General features: G+C 39.3%; 1 protein-coding gene across 1 annotated transcript in view; it reads left to right on the top strand.

The window, feature by feature from the left end:
• Positions 1-18,733, top strand: part of CHSY3 (chondroitin sulfate synthase 3) — a 242,683-nt gene extending 223,950 nt beyond the window's left edge. The window contains exon 3 of the mRNA XM_087816413.1: positions 14,163-18,733. Within this exon, the coding sequence (XP_087672539.1) occupies positions 14,163-15,725 (1,563 nt within the window). The 3' untranslated portion in view covers positions 15,726-18,733. The remainder of the gene's footprint in view (positions 1-14,162) is intronic.
• Positions 18,734-23,242: the final 4,509 nt, after the last annotated feature.

Below are 23,242 nucleotides of genomic sequence, written 5' to 3'. Positions count from 1 at the left end.
TACTAAATTAGATATGAACATATAACAGGGATGCCTTTGCAAGAAATTTCACCATCTAAAGGTTACTAAATAATAATAATAGAGATACCTATAGAGTACTTACCTGATGCCAGGCATTGTTTTAAGCATGTTTCATATAGTGTAGAGAACAGTCCACGAGTTCTTTTCCCAGAAGTTGTAACTTGCCCAAGGTCAGACTAGGAATGGGAGAGCAGATCTCAAAACCAGGCCTGTGACCCCAGAGCCAAGATTTGGCCCAAAATAGACATGCATGAGCACAAGCTGAAAGAATGACAGAGGAACATGCAGAAGAGGTTCATTCCCCTTTCTTTCCTTAAGTAACTGAAATGTCCCCAGCAGCCAGGCTGACCTCCACACCACTTTAACAATCCCTACAGAAGCCTTGGTTAAGTCCTGTTTCTTGAATGGGAGAATCTTTCTTCGTGCGGGTGGCAAAGGCTTTCTTTCGGTCTTGCTTTCATTCTCATTTACTGTGATCTCTCAGCAACACTTCATGTATTTGTGCAGAAACATTATTAACGTGACACAGCCCAGCCTGATTGAAAATCTCTTTAAACCCCTACAGTCATTTCACATTCCTGTGGCACAAAGCAGGGATGATGATGGGTGTTCTCGACCTTTCTCCCTGCTTGGGTGCTTACATCAGCTATAGTTAGTAAAGAGATGTGTGACCACCATCACTCATGGCACAAAGGTACTGAACTGTGAGGCACTACTTCAGTAAGATATACAAGCTTCGAGGTATCATGTGCCACACAGATATATGAAGTCTTCTGTTACATTTTACTTTTCTATCTAAAGAAACATTTGGAAACCTGGAAAATAATGTGGAATGCTGAGAATTTTTCATTGGAGAATTAAAGTCCTTTCTGTACATGTTTTGACCCCACTTTGGTTATCAACTAGTTTTGGGGGACGTGTTAATTTGAAAAGTTAATTATAAATATTTTATTAAGTATCAAGCACAGGCTACCCTCTGGGAGCTGCCCATCTAGAAAGGCATATGGTCATAAAGCAGCAGGTACAATATGGTATAATTAGTGCAACGAGCACTTGTCAAAATTACACAGCTGTTTATGAATTTATGTGTTTAGTGCTTGTCTCTCCCACCAGACAGTTAACTCCATGAGGACAGGGACTATGTAAGTTGCTCTGTCTATAGCAGCTGACACATTTTAGAAACTCAATGAATATTTTTCAGTGAATGAATCAGGTAGCCAAAATGTTGGGGAGAATTGGATCAGGAATAGTTGAACACAGATCTATTGACATAAGAAACTGAACATAAGCCAATTAACATTAAACACTGCATAATGGCCCTTCTTCTCTTTGTTAGAAGATCATCAAATACTAGCTTCTTGCAAACAGCACTCTGAATTGCCCTAAAGGTTATTATAGAAACATTAATGATGATCACTAAAAATTGTTATGTAGTCCAAGTCCATAATCACTGAAGTATATCTCATCCTTTATACAGAATATCATGTTGACCTCTTTCCTTCTCTGCCCCATTCTTAGACCTTCTAGTTACTGAATGACATATTTATACAGAACTAGGTAAGCTCATGTTAAGTTCTTCGTGAGGTAAAGGGGCTGGTTGCTGGAATTGTGGGAGAATAGAAATAAAAAATCAGCTGCAGCAACAACCAAGAAAAGCTTTAGCTTTAGCACCGTTAGTTAAATAGAAATCTACTTGGGATTTGAAATGTTTCATAACTGGAATAAAACCCATGAGTTAGAAAGCAAATTATTATGTCTTTTTTTTATTTGGAGAGTGAAGTGTAATTTTATGTGTGGTCAGCGCCATCATACGGTCGATGCATTCCCTCCAATTAATATAATACGTTCATTAATGTCTTTCAAATTTGTGTGGCAACTATCTTTACATTTTGTTTTTCAAAGGTCTTGAGAGCCTAGTTTGGAAGCAATACCTCTTTCCTTCCCATTGTTTGTCATTAGTTATGGTGTGATAAATTAAACCACCAGTGAGGGGTAAATTATATTGGTATTACATGAATAAAGGATGTGCACTTTTTGCAAAGTGGCAACTTGACAACCTCTTCAAATTCTTTTTTGCCTCTTCTAAATTATGAATAGAAAAAAAAGCTGAAGGAAATAGCGAATGCAAAAATTTACTTAACAATCTACCCAAAATTTTAAAGTGTCTACAAGGGAAGTGAATTGAGTAGGTTTCGACAAATCATCTACTAGTATCCTAGCAGTAGATCAGGAAGCATCTATATGGCCACTACCTGAATGTCTTATATCAGGACAAATAAGGCAAATTGATGAGCAGTCAAGTTCAAGTATCATTAGCAGGTTTTTTATATGTTTTTATTGATTTTGAGAGAGAGAGAGAGAGAGAAACATCAGTGAGAGAGAAATATCATGGCTCAGCTGCCTCCTTACGCCCCCTGCTGGGGATCAAGCTGCAACCCAGGCATGTGCCCTGACCTGGAATTGAACTGGTGACCTCTTGGTTCCTGGGTCGACTCAACCGCACTGGCCGGGCCCACCTTAATCATTTTTAAGTATACAGTTCAGTACCATCAACTTTATTCACAATATTGTAGAACAAATCTCTAGAACTTTTTCATCTTGCAAAACTAAAATCTATGCCCATTAAACAAGTCCCTATTGCCCTACCCCCCAGCCCCTGGAAGCTGCTGTCCTGCTTGCTGTTTATATGAGTTTCCCTGCTTTAGATACTTAAGAGAACTGGAATCACACAGTAGTTGTCTTTTTGTGACAGGCTTATTTCACTTAGTATAATGTCGTCAGGTGTCATCTCTGTTGTAGCCTGTGACAGGATTTCACAAGAAGGACATTAAAAAAAATTTTTTTTAACTTTAAAGAGATATCCAAGAATATAAATGCCCCTAGGCAACTAAAATTCATAAAACAGACATGAAGTTTATGGGACTGAAAATAACTGGAAAATGCACTCCTCACTTTTCATTTTTCAAATTCGGGTTCATTTAAAGCACTATGGTCACACACACACAAAAAATTTAAATTGCACCTACAGCCTTTAGACTACAAGTTTTCAACACCTGATGCTTTTTAAGTATTCTTTGGGGCGATTTCTTTAAAAAAGAGAAAATATTTTATATTTAAAATTTTTGCATGTAATTTTAATTAAACCTTTTATTTTTAGATGATTATTGATTCACATGCAGTTGTAAAAAAGTAATGCAAAGAAATACCATGTACCCCTTAACTAGTTTCCCCCAATGGCAAAATTTTGCAAAACAGTAGTTCACTGTCACAGACAGGATATTGACATTGATACGTTCACCTGGTCTCACTCAGATTTCCCCAGTTTTACTTGTATTTATTTGTGTGTATGCACACATACATGTAGTTTGTCCCATGCAATTTTATTACATGTTGTACAGTAAACTTTTCAAGTAGAGTTTGTGGATTAGATCTGGCTATTTCCAAGGTGTCATTATTTTCATAAATCTTAGTAGCAAAATAATGCTTTTAATTTTATGTGACAGCTTATCCAAGCTATACCCTTTAACATTTTTTATTCTCTCTATAATTATGGAATGTGTACTTTTTCTTTAATATTTCAAATTAGGCACTGTTTTTATTGTGTCATTATCACCAGAAAAGTGGGACACACCTTCAGAACTTTGCTGTTAATATTTGAAGACAATAATTGAGGAAAAACAATAGTTTTAATTTTAAAATTCAGTGTTTCGCTTAGCACCATTATATATTTACTGATTTTAAAGAATAAAAGATCATTAGGCATTTGTATTAAGGGCAATAAAGCTCTTCATGTAGTTATGTAATACCACATAACTAAATTATAGAGAATAAAATGAGATTAAACATTTGTAAGGCAAATTAACCAACCCTGAGGTACAAATGCACCATTATATTTTATACCACCCTAGTGATTAATTTCCTTGCTTACCTTCATAAATTATTCACATTTGCAGAGTCTGTACTTCCTAGAACAAGAATCCCTCCTTTTCTCAAATCCTTCTGAATCTTATATGCAGGAAGAGATTCAAAGAGAATTTTCTAAGTTAGAGGGTTCTTTCTTTTGAGGAAAGATGGAGTGGCAAAATGGAAACAAAATAACTTGCACTAAATTGAAAAAGCTTCTTTACACAAATACATGAAGGAAATTTCCTCCTTAATAGAGCAAAAGTAATGCAATTACGAAAGATGTTCGTGAGCAGCTTTCTAATCATGGCTTGGCCTCTTATCTTCCCTTCATTTCAGCAGGGACCTCGTGATGTCAATTCAGTGTTTTAGTTTTTAATTAATGACCTGAAGTCAAATGATGGCTATACTGAGAATATTCCAATTATTTTCTGAGTAAAACTTAAACAAGGCCATTTTTATTTACTCATTCATTGAATACTTATAATAATAGTAAAAATAAATAACAACTACAGTAATAATAATAATAGCTGACTCTTACGATTCAAATAGCAGTTACTACATACCAAATACTCCTCTGAGTCCTGCACTGTTTCTCTAATCCATTGTACTCTTTAAAAATCTAAACGTTTGCATGTTTTTCCTTTAAAATATACTTGTTCCATTATACCTTTTAGTGTTTCCCAAAGCTGTCTACGTTGCATGCATGAAGCTCTACAGTCAGCATTTTAGCATGACTCTTCACCATGTACTCTTTATTTCTATTCCATTTTTCAGCTTTCGTAATTTTTTGTCCCTCACTGAGCTTTCCGCGGTATCTATTCTTTTCCTTCTTTTATTGTCTGTGGTAGTTTATTTTTTATTCTTTCTTTATTTCTTAGTTCTGTGAGCTGACATTACATTTTTTTTTAATTTATCTTTATTGTTGAGAGTATTATAGGTGTCCCATTTTTCCCCCCATTGACCCCCTCCACTTCGCTCCCACCCCGTCCCCAGGCCTTCACCCCGTTATTAACTGTGTCCATGGGCTATGCATATATGCATATAACTTCTTTGGTTAATCTCTTCCCACCCTCCACCCCCCCTTCCCTCTTTCCTCTGAAATATGATCATCTGTTGCATGCCTCAGTGTCTCTGGATCTATTTAGTTCCTCAGATTCTTTGGTTCATTAGGCTCTTCTTAAAGAAGACTCTTCAACTTTTCCTTTAGTGTTGGTCTGGTGGTGATGAACTCCTTTAGCTTTTTCTTATCTGTGAAGCTCTTTATTTGACCTTCAATTCTAAATGACAGTTTTGCTGGGTAGAGTAATCTTGGTTGTAGTTCCATGTTTTTCATCACTTAGAATATTTCTTGCCACTCTCTTCTGGCCTGCAAGGTTTCTGTTGAGAAATCAGCTAACAGTCGTATGGGTGCTCTCTTGTAGGTAACTAATTGCTTTTCTCTTACTGCTTTTAAGATTCTCTCCTTGTCTTTAACCGTTGGCATTTTAATTATGATGTATCTTGCTGTGGGCCTCTTTGGGTTCCTCTTGTTTGGGACCCTCTGTGCTTCCTGGACTTATAAGTCGATTTCTTTCCCCAAGTAGGGGAAGTTTTCTGTCATTATTTTTTCAAATAGGTTTTCAATTTCTTGGTCTCTTTCTCCCCCTTCTGGCACCCCAATAATACAAATGTTGGGCCTCTTGAAGTTGTCCCAGAGGCTCCTTATACTATTTTCATATTTCTGGATTCTTTTTTCTTTTTGCTCTTCTGGTTGGGTGTTCTTTGTTTCCTCAAGTTCCAAATTGCTGATTTGATTCTCAGCGTCCTCTACTCTACTGTTGACTCCCTGTAAATTATTCTTCATTTCAGTTCGTGTAGCCTTCATTTCAAATTGGTACTTTATTATGTTATCGATTTTCTCAGTTGTTTTCCTAATAGTCTGCTTAAACATCCTTATAAACAAAATTCTGAACTCTCTATCTGTTAGCTTACTTGGATCTATTTCATTTAGTTCCTCTTCTAGAGATTTCTTCTGTTCTTTCCTTTGTGACATGTTTCTTTGCCTCCGCATTTTGGCTGCTTCCTGGTGTTTGTTTCTGTGTATTAGGTAGAGCTGCTATGTCTCCTGGAATTTGTAGAGTGGCTTTGTGTAGTAGGTGTCCTGTAGGGTCCAGTGGCTCAGCCTCCCCAGTCACCTGAGCTGGGCCTTCTAGGTGCTCCCCTGTGTGGGCTGTGTGCACTGTCCTGCTGTAGTTGAGCCTTGGTTGCAGCTGGCGTCCCTGGGAGGAATTGACCCCCCAGCCAGTCAGCTGTGAGGACCAGCTGCAACTCCAGCCAAAGAGCTGCTGTGCTGGAGACACCCCTATGGAGCAGGATTTACTCCAGTGGAGCTTTGGTGTTCCCCAAGTGCGCCCCTTGAGTGTCACTCGTGGATGTGGTAGGGTTGTCATCCAGCGTGGTCGAATCTGAGCACCAGGTGCACTGTCTCTGGGGCCTCCTGGGAGGTGCAAAGTCAGCCTGTGCCAGTGCCTTGCCCAGGGCCACCCAGCATGAGCTACACAGCAAACCGTAGTTGGCTGCTACTTGTGCTGGGCTTGGCGTTGTCCAGGAGATGCCAAGCTATGAACCAATGCAGGCTGCCGCTAGCGCCAGGCCTGGGGCCGCTTATTAAGCCGTATGGGGCACAATGCTGCTTGTTTGAGAGATTTTAGGAAAGTCCTAAGCATGAGGCTCGAGAGGCCACTTGCACAGAAAAGCCCCTGGAAATGGCCCGGATGAGGTGCAGGTGGGGAGGGGCGGGGCCTCCGGGAATCACGGGGCGGGGCCAAAAGTGAGTCAGGTGCTGGCGAATCGAATATGGCGCCTGCCTGCCTGCCGGCTGTGTGCGGGGAGGACTCGCCAAAGGAGCAGTGGCCTCCGCCAGCCCTTCTGCCCGGGAGGAAGCCGCCCCTCCACCTCTCGCCCGGATCTCAGGCAGGTTAGTTCCTCCCCGAGTGTCCCGGGTCCTTTCAGGCTGCCGCCCGGCGCTGGGCTCAGAGGGAGCGTCCGAGTGAGTCCGTGCCGGGCCCTTTAGAGGAGCTGCTGGGGCTCCCGCAGCCTCCGCGACCCTCAGGACAGTCCCCGCTGGTTTCACAGCCCGGAGTTGTGGGGACGTCTCTTCCCGGGCCTGGAGCCCTGGGCTGGGGGCCTGCTGTGGGGCTGGGACCCCTCCCTCCTCCAGGAAACCTCCGCTGCCGAGATGTCCTCCTGGGTTTAGACCGCAGCACCGGGTGTGGGCCCGAGGCTGTGTCTCCAATTCAGTCCTGATCCGCCGGCGTCTCTGCCCCTCCTCCCGGTCTCGATGCTTCTTCAGCTCCCTGATTGTGGGGCTTCTGTTCAGCCAGATCTCAGGAGGCTCTGAGTGCTGGTGGTTCTGTGTTTTAGCTGTGATTTTGATGTGGTTGCGGAGGCGGCGGGCGCAGCTGTACCTACGCCGCCATCTTGTTTCTAGGCCGTCACTGCATCTTACCATCACACCCCTGAGGTCTTACATTTCTACTCTGCTGTTTTCAAAGATAGAGGAAAATGCTTCTTATGTGTTGCTCGTTTTTCCCCCTCAGTTTCGTGGCTTTGGGCTCTTGTTTTGGGGGATTTCTTTTGGGGGAGGCTAGTTTTTTATCTACTTGTGGGTTTTTTTCATAGAAATGTTGTGTGAATGCTGTACTCTTTCCCTCTTTTTAGAAAACATACTTATCCCTGGAAAACTACTTTTCCCTGGGAAGCCCTTCACCAGAGGTTAATTTTTTAATTAAATCAATTGGGGGTGACGTTGGTTAATAAGATTATATAGGTTCCAAGCGTGCAGTTCTGTGATACATCATCTGTGTGCTCACCACCCAAAGTCAAATCTCCTTTCGTCACCAGAGATTTATTTGGGCAGCGATGTTGATCACAGTGCTGGGCTTGCTAATCTCAGCAAAGAAAAGGCATTGGTCCTCTCTGCTGTCTCCGATTAAACCTGCTTCATGCAAACATGGCTTAGCTGCCTATTCTTTGCTTTCCGGGGCTCTGTCTCTTCCACTTCCTTCTTCTCTGAAAGGAAACGTTTCCACCAGGGGCTCACCCCCCAGCCCAGGTCACCTCAGTTCCTGCTCCCACAGTTATGCACATAGAATACGTTTCATGCCCTGCATTGGCAGGCAGTGTATTTTTCCCGGTTATTTCTGAGATCTGAAGTTCTTGAACCCTTGTCCCACTGACACTGCTCTGCTTGGCCTTTTGTCTCCACTTGCTTCCAGATGATCCTCCTCAACCTCATCAGCTTTTGGAAATTCTGCACATATTTTAGTGATTACGCATTGTTCCATTCTCTTCCATTTTAAAGCCTGAGTTCATTGTATTTTATTTTTAGCGTTCTCTGTGTCTTTTTAAAACTAGCCTTTTTTGAGGTATAATTTACATTCTACACATTCTCCCCTTGTAAATGTGCAGTTTAATAATTAGAAGTAAATTTATACAGTTGTGCAGCCATTACCACAATCCAGTTTTATGACCTTTGCATTGCTGTAAGAGTTGCCTTGTGCCTCATTGCAGTCAACCCCTTACTGTTTCTTTTAAGGTTTTAATTGCTGAAATGAAAGTCCTTAATTTTTGTAGCTGTGATCATTCCAGAAATTACCTCTGCTATGTTTTCATTATTAATAAATCTAAGGGGGAAATGGAAGTTTAATCTAGTAGAAGATTAATAACATGCAACTATATCTTGGCATTTATTCTTCCACTCCTGGTTTTTGTAATAGATTTTATTTATAGCTTTTCAGATCATTTCCTTCCCAGAGGGTGAGATTTTGAGTGGTGCACTTGCAGCTCTGGGGTCAGTCAGGACATTTGGGTGTTAATTGCTGCTGTGATTTTGTTACTAGGACATGATTTCCCTTTCAGAGTAAGGCTCTAGAGGTACCCCCATCAATTGAAAATTCTGTAAAGAGGAGGAAAACAACTTAAATTAGAAGTCCTGAATTATTTCAAACGAAGTAATATAATTTTAAAAGCAAATTTAACACTTTAAAACAACACACTACATTCAAAATTTCGTAGCAAAACTGGCTACTTATTTTAGCTCTAGTCATAATGTCATTCTTCCCATTGGTTTCCTGAAATCTCTACAATAATTTATCTTTCTTTTAGTAAAATGTTGAGGACTTTTGTTAGCAGAAGGTGCCTCAATGCCATGTTAGATACATTGAATCACTGAGTGTATGTACTCAAATTATAACTTCCCAGGCATTTCCAGAAATGAACAAAAATAAAAAGGTGCCACTCCCTACTCTCTCTGAAAACTCCTAGCTAAAAAGAACAATCTCAGAAGCAGGTTGGCAAATCCCTGAACTATTATTTATACACAGTTATCATTTATAAAGTGTTTATGTGCTAGACACAATGATAAGCATTATATATATATTGTTGAGAAACACTTTAATATACATTGAGGTAGTTATCATTTTCCCTTTTATAGATACAGAGACTTAGATTTAGACAGATTGGCTAAGAAATGGATTAGAAGTTGTGCAGCCAATACTCAAATCCAAATCTGGCTGACTCCATAGCCAGCCTCTTAAACATTCTCATGTCTAACATTCTCATGTCTCTCCTGTATAGCTTGGACCTCCATACATATAAAAGTAGAAGATTTGGATATGCTTTACGCTTCTCAGTGGAAAATACGACATAAATTCAAGATGTTGTCATTATTACTGTACTATCTGGAGTATGTATTACTGTGCTATATTTAAGGATTGCCCCCGTCACTCTCTTGGTCTGCAAAGGAATACATTAGAAAGATAAACACTATGGAGACAGCTTGCATTGTAAATGGAGACAGCTTGGGTTGTAAATGATGAGTGATACAAGTTAGTTAAACATTTCAATACTAAGACTTTTTTTGTTCTATAATAAAATGTCATCTTTATCAAATTGTGCAGTATTAATCAGTATCACTAAAGGAGCTAGATAAGTCTGCAGTTAACAGTTTGCCTCTGAGCAATGTTTCCTATTTAATTTAGAATGTTTCCTTTTTCTTTGTAATGTAAAGTACGCATTACTAAGAAAGAATAGTGTCAGAAAGCCAATACTTTTTAGAGGTGGTGTAATTAATAGTCTACATGTGATCAGAAGGGTTTTTGTTTAACCTTCTTGCATAGAAAGAAAAATGTGTATGGAAAATTACATAAAGTAAAATATTTTTAAAATTCAGGTAAAATAATAGTACAAAAAATGGAGATATAACAGCCCACTGCAAATTATGGATTTAATTTGACTTAACATAGATCATAGTTTCAAATAAAGTTGGCATGTGTTTTCAGAAAAAATATTGAATGCAACTGAACTAAGTCTTGAATCAAATCCAGAATCCTTCTCAAAATATCTACTGTTATAATCTTCAAAGTCAAAGGATGTTGATTTGAAAAATACGAGTGTAGAAAAGCAACCAGATGAAATACTGGAGATAAAGAATCTGCTGTGGTCTTGGTCTGATTCCTTTTAGGTCTCCTTCTCTAGGAAAACTTCTGCGATATTTATTTTTTTGTTATTCTCTCCCTCTCTCCTCCTCTCTCTCTCCCCCCACCTGCCTACACACACATTTATGTACATACATATCAGAAAAATCTACCTAATTATACATGCATGTATATGTATACTTTTTAAATAAAGTTTTATTAATTGGAATATAACAGACAAACACATCTTAAGTAACAGTTCAGTGAATGTTCACAAGTTGAATGCATACATGAAACTATGACCTAGATCAACATTCACAGCGCTCTAGAGCTCCCAGCTCCCTTTCATGATCTTTGATCAATATTCTAATAGCTAACAGCATAGGTTGGCTTTACCTGTTTCTGCACATCATATAACTAGAATCAAACAAATGTATTTTTTTTTGTATATGACTTCTTTCACTTGTTTGTGAGATTTGCCCACATTGTTGTGAGCAGTAGTGTTTCATTTATTTTAATTGATGTATTGTTTTCTGTCAAATGAATATACTATATTGGTCCTGCTCTCAATATACATTTGGGTTGCTTTCAGTTTGGGGCTATTTTGAATAATGCTACTATGAAAATTCTTATCTATGTTTAGGTATGTGAATGTATGCATTGTTATCGCACATATATCTAAGAGTAGAATTACTGAGTCACAGGAATATATGTGGTCGTTTCAGTTGACAGTTTTCCACAGTGGATGAACCAAGTTCTTGTCTCACCAGCTGTGGATGAGAGTTCCCAACCTTGACTAGTAGCATTAGCAGTCTGTTCAGTTTTATTCATTCTTATAGGCCCCTAATCTTAACGCATTCTGGCTTTAAATTGCATTGTTTTAATGATGAACGAACTAGAGAATGTATTTGTATGTTTATTGGGTATTGCATACTCTCTTTTGTGAAGTGCTCATTCAGGTTTCTTCTCATTTTTAATTGGGTTTGTCCTTTCTTACTAATTTGTATGGGTTCATTACATAGTCTGGGTATTAGTCCTTTTTGGTAAGATCTAAAAAATATTTCTCCCACTCTCTAGTCTTCTTTTGATAATCTCTTAATGGTGTTTTTGAGGAACAGAGTTCGTAACTTTAGTGCAGCCCAATTTGTCAATCTTTTTTTGTGATTAGTACCTTGTGTCATATTTAAGAAAGCTTCACCTAACCAAAAGTCATGCAGATATTTTCTTGTGTTAACTTTTAGAAATTGTATTTTTTTACCTTTTATATTTATATTAACAATTCATCTGAGATGGGGGTTTTTAACCTTGGAATGTAGAGGTCAGTTTTTCTATTTTCCATGTGAATATTAAGGTGACCTTGTACTGTTTACTGAGGCTGCCCTGTCTTCACTCTCCGGTGTCATATTTGTTACAAGCCAAGTGATAAGTCCTAAGTCATGTGTACATTTGTTTATGGATTATTTTAGTCCTTTGTTCTATTCAGCTTTGTACCAATATCATACTAAATTTTTTCAACTTTTTATTTGTAGTGTGTCTTTTTAAAGATTGTTCCAAGTATCTTTGACTTTTCATTTCCATATAAATTTCAGAATCAACTTGTTAATATTAACAGCAACTTTTTATGATGAGATCTGTACCAGAATTGCATTGAATCTAAATATCAGTTGGGGAGAATTGGTATGTTACAGTATATACTAAACAAATATTTGCAAATATATTCCAGTAATATGTAAAGAAGATAATATATCAGGATCATGGTGAGTTTAGTCAAGGAATAAAAGGTGGTTTCATATTAGAAAATCAACCAGTGCAAATAGCCATAACAGAAAAAAAAGACATCCCAAAATCTTCTCAGTGGGTGCAGGAAAAAACATTTGCTCAACATCAAAATTCATTCATGATAAAAACTCTTTGCAAACTGGAACTAGAAAGGAACTTCTTTAATGTGTTAAAAAGAGATACTGACAACTTCTTCCCTGACTCTGGGATTGGAACAGGATTCTTCTATGCCACATTTTACTGAAAGTCCTGACCAGCAACAAGGAAACTAACTCAGACTTTTTTACTCAGCAGCTGACTTCTGCAAAGTGAGAGTGCCAAAATACAGAAGTTGCTAATCTGGAAATTGGCACAGTGTCATTTCTACTGTGTTCTGTTAGTTAAAGTAGTCACAGAGTCACCCAGATTTAAGAGAAGGGGACATAGACCCCACTTTTCAGTAGGAGGAATGTCAAAGAATTTATCACCTCCAGTCTGCCACAAGTTCTTACATGTTAGGGGCTATTTATTTTTGCAATAAAATTTGAATTCTAGTTTGGTTGGGGTAACTTGAGCTCTACCTTGATTGAATATAAAATTATGAGTCATTAATTTGCTTATTGGGGTCTTCCTAGGCTGTGCTCTACTGTTTTTCAACATTGGTTGCTGCTGTGGAGAATGTTGTGGCAAGATTCATTATTTTACTCCTTAGAGCCAAAGTGGGTTCCATTTGTTTATTTTGGTTTTTCTCTTGGCCTAATTGCACACATATATCTGCTTTTATTTTAAGGATAGTATGTCCCTCAGACATATTTTACATACATATTTTAATCTCCTTTAATATATAATTAATGGTACTAATAGATATCCAAAGTTTTAAATCTATATTAAATACATATGTGGAAATATATGTTGTATGTTTGTATATGTATATATACATATATATCTCTCCAAACTTTTAACCCCTCCTTCATATTTCTATTATTTTGATAAATTTTCTCAAGTCTGTTCTCCCTGTACTTTCCACAAATCTCTTTTTAGGCTTCTTGTACTGTAACTATCAATGGTTTTATTATCTTCTTTAAGCTGATGTAGCCATTCCTTGGGTTATTTTTCATGGGGTTTGTATTGTCTTTAATCTGTTTGACTGGCTGATAACTCTCACTTGCTTTGGTTGTATATCCTTAAGCTTGCACTGTTTCTTTTCTCTTTGTTCATTGATATCTTCACATATTCCTCCTCCTGCCTGCCTCCTCCTCTAGTAGTTATCTTGAATAGGTGTGATAGAGGTTTCCTATGGGTTGGCAGGGGAGGAATCAGCTGGCGATTTGTAGTGTGATCTCATGATTCTGCGTTTCCCTCATTTTTGTTTCTTCCTGAAGTAGTGAGCTTGTTCTAGACTAGCAGAGAGACTTTCTGGTGCATAAGGATGTCAAGCATGTCTAATTTTGGATATGATCCTTTAAATCAGTAGCATAGACCAATGCAGTTTCTGTCCCACCTTACTTTATCAAGAGCTTATTCTGTAAAAATGGTATGTCAGGATACTAAATAAAATTTATATCTGCTTTGGGGATGGTATTGTCATTCCAAGCAACAGGGCAGTGGGTTCCTCACATGAACTCCCTCATATTTTGAAAAATTCATGCTCTACCCACTGTGCCTCTCCCTCACAGTGATCCGTTATAGGGTTATGGATATATTCAATTTTTGTTCTCTTTGATGTTTTAGGGTGATTTCAGAATGAGTAGAGGGACAGAAATTCTTTACTTGGAAATATATAGCTGGAGGTTAGCATGCAGTATTTGTATATGAATTAAAGGTTAGTTTCAGTATTTGAGCATATGAAGTTGATATTTTAAAATTATTTTCACTTCTTTTAAATATAAATTTTACAAGTTATTTTGTTCTGAAATACCATATAACTAATTTTTATTAAATGTTTTAATTGAAATGTTTTAGCTTATTGCTTTATTTCTTTTAAAATGTATTCTAACATCTTGATTTCCTTTTGCTTTTCAGATGCAGCAACTGTTCCATGAAAATTATGAACACAATCGAAAGGGTTACATTCAAGACCTTCACAACAGCAAAATCCATGCAGCCATAACACTTCATCCCAACAAAAGGCCTGCCTACCAGTACAGGCTTCATAATTACATGCTGAGCCGCAAAATTTCTGAACTTCGCTACCGCACCATCCAGCTCCACCGGGAGAGCGCGCTGATGAGCAGGCTCAGTAACAGTGAGGTGAGCAAAGAGGACCAGCAGCTGGGAGTGATGCCTTCTTTCAACCACTTCCAGCCTCGGGAGAGAGACGAGGTGATCGAATGGGAGTTCCTGACAGGCAAGCTCCTTTACTCGGCATCTGAGAACCAGCCTCCTCGACAGAGCATCAGCAGCATCCTCAGAACGGCGCTGGATGACACGGTCCTGCAGGTGATGGAGATGATCAATGAGAACGCCAAGAGCCGGGGACGGCTCATTGACTTCAAGGAGATTCAGTATGGCTACCGCAGGGTTGATCCCATGCACGGGGTGGAGTACATTTTGGATTTACTCCTCTTGTACAAAAGACACAAGGGGAGGAAACTGACTGTGCCGGTGAGACGTCATGCCTACCTTCAGCAGTTATTCAGCAAGCCTTTCTTTAGAGAAACTGAAGAGCTGGACGTTAGCAGTCTTGTGGAGAGTATTAACAGTGACACTCAGTCATTTTCCTTCATATCTAATTCTTTAAAGATACTATCCTCTTTTCAAGGTGCCAAAGAAATGGGAGGGCGCAATGAAAAGAAAATACACATTCTTGTTCCTCTCATTGGAAGGTATGACATTTTCTTGAGGTTCATGGAGAACTTTGAAAATACTTGTCTTATCCCAAAGCAGAATGTAAGACTGGTCATCATTCTTTTCAGTAGGGATTCTGGCCAGGATTCCAACAAGCATATGGAGCTGATAAAAGACTATCAGAACAAGTACCCTAAAGCAGAAATGACCCTGATCCCCATGAAGGGAGAGTTTTCAAGAGGTCTTGGTCTTGAAATGGCTTCTTCCCAGTTTGACAATGATACTTTGCTGCTATTTTGTGATGTCGACTTGATCTTCAGAGGAGACTTTCTCCAACGATGTAGAGACAATACAATTCAGGGACAACAGGTGTACTACCCCATCATCTTTAGCCAGTATGATCCAAAGGTAACTAGTGCAGGAAATCCTCCCACTGATGATGATTTTGTCTTCTCAAAGAAGACTGGATTTTGGAGAGACTATGGATATGGAATTACCTGTATTTATAAAAGTGATCTTCTGGGTGCAGGTGGATTTGATACCTCAATACAGGGCTGGGGCCTAGAAGATGTAGATCTCTACAATAAAGTTATCCAATCCGGCTTAAGGCCCTTCAGAAGTCAAGAAGTAGGAGTGGTGCATATTTTCCATCCAGTTCATTGTGACCCTAACTTGGATCCTAAGCAGTATAAGATGTGCTTGGGATCCAAGGCAAGTACTTTTGCCTCAACCATGCAACTGGCTGAACTCTGGTTGGAAAAACATTTGGGTGTCAGGTACAATCGAACTCTCTCCTGACAGTCCAGGCAGCGCATATTGCCTTTTTAAAGGGGAGTTTACCTCATTGTCGGTGTTATTATTTTTATTTTATTATTGTTATTTTTATTATTATAATTATTATTGTCATAATTTTATTTTGTTGTCCTGGTCTTAAACAGCTCTTGGTTGTCTTTCAAGGGGTGTTTGTTGACCTCAAGCAAGAAGAGTCTGCAATTCACTGATTTTTCAGATTTCTACTGAAGTCAATATATGTATTACTTTTATATATCTTTATTTGAGATTGAGTTAAATCGTGGCAATCAAATGACTTTTGAAGTTCATTCATCATGAGAGACAGCTTAGAAGAATGTTCTCTTGGGCTTACAGATGCAATATCAACTTTTATTATGTTCGTGAAATTCAATGTGATACAAATATTTACTGGTGAAAGGTACCACAAAAGTGCTTTATGCTTCCTATGGGGAAGGGACTCTGTAACATAAACTTGAGTTTTGTAATTTATACAAGGACTTAAATATATAGACAATAATTTTCTTCATCTTTAGAATTTTTAAAGTAAATGAACACTTATGATTGTATGTTTATTTTTTAAAAAGAAGTTTTAAAAATTGAGGAGTTTTGTTCCACAAGCAACCGGTACTGGCTACCCTGGTCTTAAGAAAATTATGTACTCCTCACAACTGTCTGCTATAAATGCGAATGAACTTTATTTTCTCAAGGAAATATGATTTAATCAAATGTTCATGTACATTTTAGAAGCTTTATGAAACAATGTCCTTCATTTGCTGGCAAGAAGATAAAAATGACAGAACCTGGTTATTTATAATAAAACACAGGTATAACAGTATCCTTTTTCAAAAACACTGAAAAAGTCGTGTTGTTTCCTTTTAGTCATGGTTGATGTATTTCTTATAGTTGTTATAGTCACCAAAATGTGCTTGCTACACAGACTGGAAAAGTTAATAAGAGATTATGGGCATGCTATTTGCATTATTAAGCTTTAAATCTAGCCTTTATAAGTGATTAAAAAGAACAGTTTCTTTATTTAATAATTTTTAGTCCAGGAGAAGCATGCCTCCTCAACCTCTTCAGCTTAGTAATGAACCTGAACCCAGAACAGGTCAGGAACAACCTTTAATATGGATTGTAGATGCCTCAAAGATACAAAAATCAATGGGGAAATTATGAATATAAAATTAATTTTACAATTATAATTGTGAAAGTATAGAAAACACATAGGAAAATATCTCATTTAATTTCACATATCATTCTTTCTTAAAACTGAATTAATGGTTTCAATTTGTAGAAAAATATAATATTTTTCAAGAAAGAAAATGAAAATTCATGCAAGAAGATATCATGAAGGTATGTTTTTTAAATTTTACTTTGTAAATAGGTAACACATTTGCATGGCTCCAAATTAAACATAATTTTTAAATGTCTACAGCTATTGGTCCCATTCCCTATCCCCCAGGAATCTGTCACAACCACACATAACCACTGTTTGGGGTGTGTGTATGTGTGTTTTTTGTGCCTGTCTTTCCAGAGTTTCTTAAGCAGAAAAAGACACATGCTTTCTTTTTCTACCCTGTAAATATACAAAATGTAGCACATTGTACATACTATTCTGCATTGCGTTTCTTACACAATAAGACTAAAATTTTCATCAAAATAATTTGAAAGTGATTGTTATAAATTGTTACCATTATTTGGAACTGATTGACAGGAGGTCATGTGGCATTTGCCTTAGGAATGGTAATCTCTTTTAGTGAAGACATTTTGGGGGCCTCAGGAAAATAATATTGCTTAATATTGCAACAGACATGATGGCACTCTCCTTGGCTGTAACATATAATCTTCATAATGTCATATTCATTAGAAAGGAATTAATGGCACTTTTCAATGTTAAAAAACTTGACAGGGCCAACAATTCACAATTGATCTCTGCTCTGATATTGTCACTGGCCTTCACAAACCCTTACTTTAATAGCTTATTTTTCTATATTGCATGACTTAGCTCTTTTGCAGGTTTTATTTTCCTGAATAGTATATATGTTAACATGCAGTAAAGATAGTTATTTGGGAAAATCTATTACTAAATAACAATTATTAATGATTTTATTAATGAAGAAAAGAAATCGGGGTCTGCTCTTTTCTTTAACTTAGACAGCTGAAAAAAAACATAGTTTTATAGAGGATTAAATATAGGGCTCCATTTAAAACACCCCAAGTCTTAGTCATGAGGCAGTTTCCCAGGGATGAAGTGACATTCTCTCGTTATACTGGTGAAATTATACTGATGAAACAAGGGAATTCAGATATCTCAGTTGAACATACTGTACTGAAATTAATATAGGTGTATTTAAATTCTATTTTATAATTTTGCATTAAGCTTTCCTGTGATTTTTTTTCAAGAACTGCAGTATTTTCTGACTGAAAATTTATTAGAATTACACTTGGTAATATTAAGAGTGTTTTTTCATCTGTTTAGTATCGATTGCTCAAAATTCCTTTAAGGTTAAAAAGCAACACAGTGTGAATGGAACCTGAAGCACAACATATGTATGTTATTGACATTACCTTATTTAGACAGCTATGGATGTTCTGTTAAATGTTCCCCAATAACAATTTCATCAACCTTCAACATCATCTTATTGATCAACTGCTGTCCACTCAACACCACACTATGAATTTTACTTGCATTGTCCTTTTAAATTTAATCCTCACAACAGATCTCAGAATATTGTTATTTCCTTCATTCAACAGATACAGAAACTAGGCCACAAGTGATTAAGTAACTTGTTTCAAGTTCATACCCTTGGTGTGCTGTGTTGTTAAGATTTAAGTTAATTGCTGACTGAATCTGAAGCACGTGTCTTTTCACTTTAACCCATGGCTTCTCAGTTGTGGGGGTGATGTAGGAGACAACGGGGGAGCAAGGGCCTAGCTGACACCACGGGCATGTTGGATCCACCGTTCAGCTTGCTTCTGCTCTACGCTCGTTCTGGACAGAGCTAAATTTGCTCTTCAGGTTTTTAACCTCAGTGCTCCACCTCTTTGCTAGCTCTGTCTGAGTAATCCTGCTTTGGGAAAGGGTTTCTCTGTCCAATTACTCACATGTCCCTGGACCTCAGCCAGCAGAAAAAAATGCTCAGAATTCCTGATGCCAGTGGCAGCCCTTCTGCATGGTCTCAGCCAGCTGACAGCACAAGCTGTCCACAGTGAACACCACCATGTAATTGCTGGACTATGTATGTCATTTCACCCATACAGACTTGGCTGAAGCAACTGTGTCAGAGCTGAGGTATTTCTGAATCTAAAGGTGGACGCCATTATGCCTAGTTAATAGAAGGGGAGCTACAGGAGTGAAATACCCAACTGTGGACTGGTAGTCCAACCCAGAGACGAAATGTTCACTGGAAAGGTAAATTAGAAAGCTCCTCTGTTTTTAGCATAACAAAGCTGGAGCCCATCTCTAGCCAGCAGCCCATGGCTGGGACACTCGGGTTTCACATAGCAGCATTTTCAGACTGGCCCTGGGCAGTTCCTTCTTCCAGGACGAAGCCCAGATGAGGCCACTTTCTAACGGCTGGGATTTCCCAAGTGAGAGGCTGTAGTGCTGCCAGGCCAAGGGAGCCCTCACCCAGCACTGCCTTGTCCTGGAGGAAACAGGTCAAGCTAGACTTGGACCTAGAAAAACTTTGTGTCTCCCCTCTTTACCCCTCCCCACCCAAGAAAAGATCTGTTGAAGCAGATAAAATGTATCAATATGAGTGTCAAATGACCAGTAAAATATCTGTAGCCCTGCCTTGGCCACGGTGGTGAGGTTTCCATGGGAGAATGACGCATCGGTACACCTTCCATTGTGTAGGCCCGCTGCTTTCTGAGTCCCTGCGTCTTTGTCCTCAGAGCCGTAGGAACCTAGTGTGCCTCCCCTTAGGGATGCCTCTAAGAGGGGCCTGCCCTACAGAAGTCACCCCTTTATTTGCAGTTTTGCTTCCTGTGGTTTCAGTAACCCTCCGTCAACCTCAGTCTGACTATTAAATGGAAAATTCCAGAAATAAGCAATTCTTACGTTTAAACTGCACTCCATTCTGAGTAGTGAGGAGATTTCACGAGTCCCGCTGGGCCCTCCCAGCCGTGACTCGTCCACCTGCCCGGCGTCTCTGGGCTGGAGACCTCTGGCCTGTCACTTTCCTAGTGGCCGGGCCCCCTTGGTTATCAGGCCTGCTGTCACAGCAGTGCAGTGCCAGTGCTCCAGCCACCTTTATTTTACTTCATGATGACTCGGACCCACAGAGCAGTGACGCTGGCGATTCGGACATGCCACAGAGGAGCCCTGAAGTGCTTCCTTTAGGTGGAAGGGTGAAAGTTCTCACTTAATAAGGAAAGAGTCTATGCTGAGGTTGCTGAGACCTAAGGTAAGAACCAGTCTTCTCTCTTTGAAACTGAAGAAAAAGTAAACCCTTGCCAGTTTGCTGAGGGGGAGGGAGGGAGAGAGGGGGGGAGGGAGAGAGGGAGGGGGAGGGAGGGGGGAGGGAGAGGCCGTGTGAGTTAAGCGGCGCTTGACGGAGTCCCGGTGCTACCTCATTCACCTCCCGTCACCCATCACCTGGCGCTGTATCATCTCACATCACCTCAGGAAGAAGAGGGGTGAGTACAGTACAGTAACATGTTTTGAGAGACCCTATTTACATAAGTTTTATAACAGTATATTGTCATAATTGCTTTATTTTATTATTAATTATTGTTAATCTCTTATTGTGTCTAATTTATCCTGGGCATGTATTTATGAGAAAAACTCATATGTGTGTGTGTGTGTGTGTGTGTGTGTGTGTGTGTGTGCGTGTGTGTGCGGGCGCCTCTGTACTATTTATGGTTTCAGGCACCCGCTGGGGGTGTTGGAATGTATCCCCACAGGTGAGAGGGGACTGCTGGATTATTGGAGACAAATCTCTGCAGGAAGTAGCTGGCGATTATGGCGATTATGGGGCAAATGTGAAATAAGTGCCATAAGGGACACGAAAGGGACATGTTCTAATAATATTGGCTCTTAGTGCTGCTGACTGTCCTCCCTCCTCCCTGTCCACTTTTATGAGCGCCCTAATCATTTCACACGCACAGGAAAGGTAGCCTTGCCGCGCCCAGCAGCCTCCCGGAGCCTCAGTTTTCGAGCAGTGGCCCCGGAGCGGCAGGTGGGCGTCGGGAACATGCCAGCGCGGCTCTGCCTGTGTGCCCCACAGCCTGGGCACTGCCAAGGCTGCCTGCCCGAGGGGGGCACGATGGTGCCCCGGGTGGCGGTACAGTCGCATCTGAAGCCAGCGGCACGCCGCCTGGCACCGCCGAAGGTGCGGGCGTGTTCTTACATGGCGGTCAGTGTGACCTGCACCTGTCCGCTTCCCTCTTCCCCTCCTTCGTCCGAAGCCGCCAAGGCCTGCACCATATTCGAAATTCGACTCCATGCAGGATTTTATCTCCATCAACTTCAATTCCTATGTGTTAGTCCACAGGTTGCTTTAAAGGGGAGGGTATTGAGTTTTCATTATACATATGCACAGGCTGTTCCATTCCAACCCAATTTCAGTCTGTATTTATAGGATTAATCCTGAAGGAATTGATGAGTATAAGGTTTGAAAGGTAAAATTTTATTTTAAATAGACCTATTATAAACAGAGTGACTTCAACAGAAAAAAAGAAAAACCTTTCCTCCTAGGATTCTTGCTCTTATCTGAAATGTTAATTAACAAATATTTACTTACAACTTGTTTGGGAATAATGCTCTCAGGTAGAAACTCTAAGACTGAAATATGCATCACCTGCAAGCAAACCTCTCACCACTATCAGGCTTCCTTCTAGGGGGCTGTTCTCCATCTCTTTCTCAGTTCTACCCTGACTCCTGCCCTCTAAATTCCCACAAATATCACATTTCCTTATTTTATCCAAGTGGGTAAAATTTTGTGTATATGTGAGGTAGAATCTAAGACCTGTAGGTGAATTTCAAATGCAGAAATATGAACCTATATTGATTCTGGCATCCCATGTTCAATTTGATATCAGTCAAAAATGAGTCGGGGCCAGAGGTTTGTATAAAAAATGACACTAAATACTACAACCTTAGGATTAATAACTTTCTGTATCTAGTCTATTAAATATTTGCTCACCACAATCAGCCTCAAGTTTATTTCCCTGTCCCTCCCATACCCACCAGAGTGGCTCCAATACCTATTTCTAAAAGGAAAATCTTGACTAGGTGATGAATAAAATGTTAAAGGCATAATACTAAGCAGATGGGGTGGGAGGCAGTGCACTGTGTGTGCTTTTAAAAAAATGTTTCCTTTTCTCTGCTGGTGGACTCTTCCCTGTCTCCCACACTTAGGAAATACTTGCTAGGAGATACACAGTATAAGGTTTAGACTCTAAGTTTCCAATATTGGTTTTGAAAAGTTGCTGCTGTATAAATCATGAACTTGAAGGCTGGAGTTAACATAAATTTTTCAACTCGTTTTCATTAGCAACCCAGGTCTATTGAAAGCACGCTGGGATTCACTCCTTCTTGTCAGCTGGCCGGAGTCCCAAGGGCAGGGATCTTAACGCGGCCTCTTGAGTATTTAGTTTAGAAACAGAAGGCAGAGAAGTTTGAAACTTTTTACTCCTCTCCAACTGCTTCCCATTTCTCAGTTAATCTGTTCAAGGTTCGATTTAGGCTGTACTTCAATAGAGAAAATGTTGCATCAAAATAGTTACCGAATTCATTATTCATTCATGTAAAGGGGAAGAGATTTCATGAATAAATCTTAACTCGTATTCTTAGAAATTATTTTGCTTTTAGAAACTAAATTTATAATAAAAGGCATTTTATAATTTATTTGGTAAGACATTATTATATGCAGTTTAGGAATATCGAATAAGCCCTGGCCAGTGTGGCTCAGTGGTTAGTGTCGGCCCACACACCGAAGGGTCTTGGGTTCGATTTCCCGTCAAGGGCACGTACCTGGCTTGCTATTAGCTCTCCTCCCCTGGTTGCGGGGTGTGCGGGAGGCAACTAATTGATGTGTCTCTCTCACATCGATCTTTCTCTCTCTCTCTCTTTCCTCCCTCCCTCCCACTCTCTCCCAAAAGCAATGGAAAAAAATATCCTCAGGTGAGGATTAACAACAACTGTATATATATATATGTATATGTATATATATGTGTGTGTATATATATATACATATATGTCTCAAGTAATTACATGATTTATACAGCTATCACTATGTATAATGTTCATATTTTCATATTCTGTTGGGACAAGCAGAATTCTCTAAAGACTCCGAGCTCTGAAAGGGCTCAGAAGGGAAAGAAACCTTCATGGCTCCTTTGCTTTCACACCTGCCCCGTAGGCAATGCCGGTTAGTTTAGGAAAGGGTCCCTTTGTCTTCAAACACTTCTCCATTTGTCAATTCATACAGGAGGCTGTTTTAATAAGGAAGGGGAAAAGACAAAGTGATTTTTTTGTTGTTTGATTCATCACTGTAACAGCTAAGCAGCTATTGTTC

This window comes from Miniopterus natalensis, chromosome 4 (genome assembly GCF_054644295.1).
Source record: "Miniopterus natalensis isolate mMinNat1 chromosome 4, mMinNat1.hap1, whole genome shotgun sequence".
Lineage (NCBI taxonomy): Eukaryota > Metazoa > Chordata > Mammalia > Chiroptera > Miniopteridae > Miniopterus > Miniopterus natalensis.
The sequence above is the reverse complement of the archived record's forward strand: the minus strand, read 5'-3'. Positions and strand labels throughout refer to the sequence as shown.